Here is a 5,051-nt window from a genome sequence, read left to right on the forward strand (position 1 = left end):
GTTACCATAAAACGCGAATTGATCATTACGTGTTTATGAAGAGGTACGTCGAGGGTGACTTCATTATTCTCTCGCTATATGTCGATGACATATTGATTGTTGGAAATGACACAAAGAGGATTGCTCCTCTCAAGAGGCATTGAATAAACCATTTGCCGTGAAGGATTTCGGAACAACTAAGAAAATACTTGGCATGAAAATCTCCCGTGATAGGTCAAAGAAGCCGCTTTGGCTCTCATAGGAACGAAACATTGAGAAGGTACTTGAAAGGTTCAATATTCAAGGTGCAAAGTATGTTACCTCTCCACTTGTGGGCCATCGCAAACTGAATTTAGAATAATGTCCTAGCAGCAAGAAGTAGAAAGAATAAATGAGTAGAATGCCGCATATGTCATGGGCAGTTTGATGTATGCCATGGTGTGCACTAGGCCTGACATTGCCTATTCAATTTTAGTTGTTAGCCGGTTTATGACAAATCTAGGTGAATCTTACTGGAATGTAGTGAAGTGGATACTCAGGTATCTCAAAGGTACTTGTAGATCTTGCTTACGCTTTGGAAGTGGTGCTTGCAATACATATGCAGATTATGTTGGCGATGCAAATTCTAGAAAGTCTACCTCTAGATAACTCATGACTTATGCAAGGGCAGTGCATGTAAAGCAATGTTGCAGGCGTGCGTATCATTATCAACCACAGTTGCAAAGTACATTGCGGAGGTTGAGGCTTGCAAAGAAGTTTGTTGGATGGAGAACTTCTTGCAAACGTTCGGCATGAAGCAAGAGAATTGCAATCTGTTTTGCGATAGCCAGAGCGCTTTCTACCTTGCAAGAATCTAAGTTTTCACTCTCAAACGAAGGACATTAAATTGAGGTACCATTGGATTCGAGAAGTTGTGTACCCTCCCTGAGTCTTGAGAAGATCCATACCAACAAGAATGGTTCAGATATGATGACCAAGATATTGTCAAGTGATAAGTTAATTGTATGTTGCAAGGAAGCGGTCATGGTGGTGCCCCCCACATGAGTCAGATGGGGAGAACGTTGGGTATCCTCCTCATGTGGACTGAGAGGAGATGGCCTATTTGAGCCTTTCAGGCGGCCCAAACAGGCGCAAGATTCCACAGACCATTAAGGTTATGAACGAGGGTTATTTTGGACATTTCCCATGAGAAAAGGGAGAGGATAAGCCTCCCATATGGCCACCACTAGGTGGTGTGACAAAAATCAAAGATAGGCTCCATTGGAGAAGAAAATCACGAGAAAAGGGAAAGAAAGAAAATTGAAGGAAGACCTGATCTGCAGCATTGTCTTCTTCAAGCTGTGGTTCCACCATCTTTGGTGAGATTGCTCTAAACCCTAGTCCTTGTGCGTAAAATCTTGTGGTTGGCATCCAAGATCTAGTTGTATCTTGATATTTGAGATCCTCTAGTGCTCTCTAGAAAAATATTTGAGTGGCTTTGGCCTGTAGTTTTTCATCTCAAGTTGAGAGGTTTTCCATATAAAAGGACTTGGCATCTATGTATGTTGATTTGCTACCACTACAGTTGTTATGAAAACCTCTCTCCCTACCTAAGACACAATTATGATCAGGTGAGAGGTTTTCTCCCTACCCAAATGGTTAGGAGAGAGGCATGAGTTGTCTTGTTTCCTCCATATGTGTTTGAAGCATATGTTTTCTTTCAACAAGAGCAACGATCCGCGAGTTAGTACACAATGGTGTGCAAGTTGGCATTTATTATGTGCGCATTTTCAAATCACCATTAAGAATGTGCTAACCTTCAGATAAAGGGTTAACCTTTTTTTTGCCGGTTTTCCCACACCAGCTGTGTGGGATTTTGGGTAAAAAACTTTGTGAAGAATCAAAGGGACATTCCTATCAGTAGGTGTAGCTGCAATTTTCTGAGAGATCTGGAAGGCTAGGAATTGTGCTTGTTTTCAGAATGAGTGGCCTTCTGAACACATCTCAGTTATTTACAACATTATTCACTAGATTCAAACTTGGAGCTTGTTGCGGCGACACCAGATGCAAGGCGCAACCTCATGCTATATCCTAAACTGTTGGAGAAGATTATTGAATGAAAGCGAAGGAAAGAAGATAGGAGTGGTAGTCTCGGGAAAAATTAGCAAGGGACATTGTGAGTGGTTTTTGTAATAGCTGTAGGTTCTAGTTTCTAGTTTTTCTCTTTACTCGTTGCTCTGCTCTATTGCCTTTTTAAAACTCTTTTTGACTGCTAATTGGCTAATCAGCGTTATAGTGAAAACTTTGTACTCCATCCAACCCCTTTGATCTGATTTGAATTTAACAATAGAACAATTTGGCCATTTTAGTTGATCCGAATTCAATAATAGAACAATTTGGTTCCGCAAATGAGATCGGGGGTGGCCCTGTTCTCTAAAGAAAAGTGGAAAGAAGGAAATTTTACATATTTATGTGTCCTGCTTGTGGTTACTGAAGCTTCGCAGCGTCAAAATTTTGTTGCCGTTCTCTTCTTTATTTCAAACTCCTCCTTTTGGTCGAATTGGTCATTTTCATAGCAGCTATCCAAGCTTAGCGTGGGTGCCATGTCTGTCCCGCTCTCAACCTCCACATTCAGTAACGTAGAAGAGACCATTTGGACAGCAACAACATGAATACGCTTGGCTAGGCAATCAAACGCTCAACAATTTAATAGATCCAAAACAATAATGCTCAACAGCATTCCATTAGCCTTCCGATGGATTAGAACTAGCCTTGTGTTCTGAAAGCTACTCCTTGTATATAATTTCAGCACCACCCCCATCGAGTGGCCAAGCTAACTATGAACAAATCGACGCCCCAACAAATGCAATCAGCCGTTGAGCACGGCGCAGTCCCGGCGTATGTTCCCTAGCGCCGGGTCCGTCTTGACCCCGACGCGGCCGAGGTTGGTCATGGCGGCGGCGAAGGCGGCGAGGAAGTCGGTGTTGTTGGCCGCCCAGTTGTCGACGAGCGGGCGCGAGCGGACGTCGGCGTAGAGCACCTGGTCGGAGCCGAGGAGGCCCATCCCCTTCTGCAGGTTGATGAAGTACTGGTTGTCGAAGACCTTGGGCGTCTCCGGGTCCAGGTCCACCGCCACGTTCACGTCCACGCCCGGCGGGCACGCCGCCAGCAGCTGCGACCCGTACCCGGGGTCCATCGTCGGGTCCGCCGCCGCCGGCTGGATCCGGTCGGCGAACGTGCCGCAGTGCGCGAACCCCACCGTGTGGGCCGCTGTTACAAGAAAAAAACATCATGTTAGTATTCGAGGTTTTCTTGGTTGGCAGGCCCATGGGTTGGGAATGGGTTGGCCGAGCCCAAATTAAGTAGCTAGAAGTTTCCTCTGTTGCAAACTGTGTGGCTATGGCAATGTATATACTAACTGGAGTACCTTTTTGGCCCTAAAAAATACATTTCTAATGTAGGCAAAGGATATACTAGAGTATACCAATAATACAACGGCTGGCCTTTCTTTCACGTGCAAGCAAGGTTTCTCCAATCTCCAGCTATCCTAGTCTCCACAGTTTGACTCGCTTAGATCTACCTACTGACCAGTGTGACCAGATACTGTCAAAGCTCTGTTAAATCGAATAAGTAAATACTGGCCTGCTCTGCTCTAATCTGCTGCTAACGATAAAACACAATTTCGACAGTCCCAACAAATCTCTCGAGCCGCCCACAGAATCCAGCCCTTTTGCTTGGCTTTGTGTCAAGTAGGTTGCAAGACACGAAACAAAAGCACATGGAGCGGCAGTACCACCCTGCCACGACCAGTACAAGCGGCTAAAGTAATTCCGGCCGGGGGTGTGGCCGGTGGCGGTTAGTGAAAGCTCTTTTCAATAAATAATTGCTCACCGGAGAGGGCAACCATGTCGGCCTGCGACAGGTTGTTGGCGGCGAAGATGGCGGTGAGCTGGTCCAGGTTGAAGGACGGCGGCGGCAGGTTCCCGTCGACGCTGGCCGACGTCGAGCTCAGCCCGTCCAGCCTGCCCAGCTCCACCGGGTACTCCGGGCCGCCGGCCTACGCACAAAGACAATATCGATGCGGAGCTTTCAGAGACCTTGATTGATTAATGTAGTCCTCCTCGAAAGCTCCAATGCTTTTTTTGGTAGATCTCGAGAGAAAGCTTAAAAGTGCGCGTACCAAGGCGATGACATCCCGGGTGGCCATGGTGAGGATGTCCGCGCACGACACCTGGTTGGCGCACTGCGGCACGGCGTCCACCGCCGCCTTGGCCTGGATGACGGTGTCGAAGCCGTCGCCGGCCAGGGACTTGTTGGCCCCGTTGTCCTTCTCCGCCGTGTTGTTCCCCGACGACACGATGATGACCGACGCGTCGCATCCCTGCACGAGCGGCACGGTGGTCAGTCAGGCGTCGCAGACAGATAGACAGAGAGGGGATAATAAGCGAAATGCAGGATGCAGGGGAACGCGAGCGGGAAGGAACCTGGACGAAGCAGTCGTGGAAGAAGAGGCGGACGGTGGCGCCGACGGCGACGGGCGTCTGCTGGACCTTGAGCGTCACGGCGTCGCGCACGATCTTCTCCACGCCGGGGCAGATGGTGTCGTAGTAGGTCGCGCTGAGCTGCTGCGCCGCACAGCGCATGATGCCGCCGCCGCCGGCAGCCGCGAGCAACGCCAGGAGCGCCGCCAAGATCCTGATCCCGGCGCCCATCCCGCCGCTATAGCTCCCACGCTGGCTTGATCTGGGCGTCCTCGAGGTGGCCGCGGCTTATGGACGCTAGCGCGCGGCGGTACGGTGCGGACGGCAGCACCGCGGCGCGGCGGTACTAGGAGGAGGTGGCTAGTTGATGATGACGAGGCCAGTGAGCGTCGTCGAGGCTGCGTGGTGTGTGTGGCTGGCGTAGTTATTGTGGGTTATCGAGTGATGTAGAAGCCAAGATTTCTCGTAGTGTGGGGGAGGGGTGACGGGCGAGTGGGTTTGTGACTGTGCCTGCGGTGGGGGAGGTGGCGGCGCGCCGTGATACTGATCGACGGTGGCGTGCGCTTTAAGATCCGTGCACGCAACGCCGCGCTCTACCACGTGGACGCCCTG

The 5,051-nt window shown here is 49.6% G+C and overlaps 1 protein-coding gene across 1 annotated transcript; it reads right to left on the minus strand.

Annotated features, from left to right (window-relative positions):
• Nucleotides 1-2,827: 2,827 nt before the first annotated feature.
• Nucleotides 2,828-4,670, minus strand: LOC124672031 (peroxidase 35-like). The gene is made up of 4 exons (XM_047208327.1): nucleotides 4,443-4,670; nucleotides 4,139-4,339; nucleotides 3,850-4,015; nucleotides 2,828-3,228 (listed from the first exon to the last, which is right to left on the minus strand). The coding sequence occupies exons 1-4, from the start codon at nucleotides 4,668-4,670 to the stop codon at nucleotides 2,828-2,830; spliced, it is 996 nt and encodes a 331-aa protein (XP_047064283.1).
• Between the last annotated feature and the right edge of the window lie 381 nt (nucleotides 4,671-5,051).

Source organism: Lolium rigidum, chromosome 7 (genome assembly GCF_022539505.1).
Source record: "Lolium rigidum isolate FL_2022 chromosome 7, APGP_CSIRO_Lrig_0.1, whole genome shotgun sequence".
NCBI classification, from domain to species: Eukaryota; Viridiplantae; Streptophyta; class Magnoliopsida; order Poales; family Poaceae; genus Lolium; species Lolium rigidum.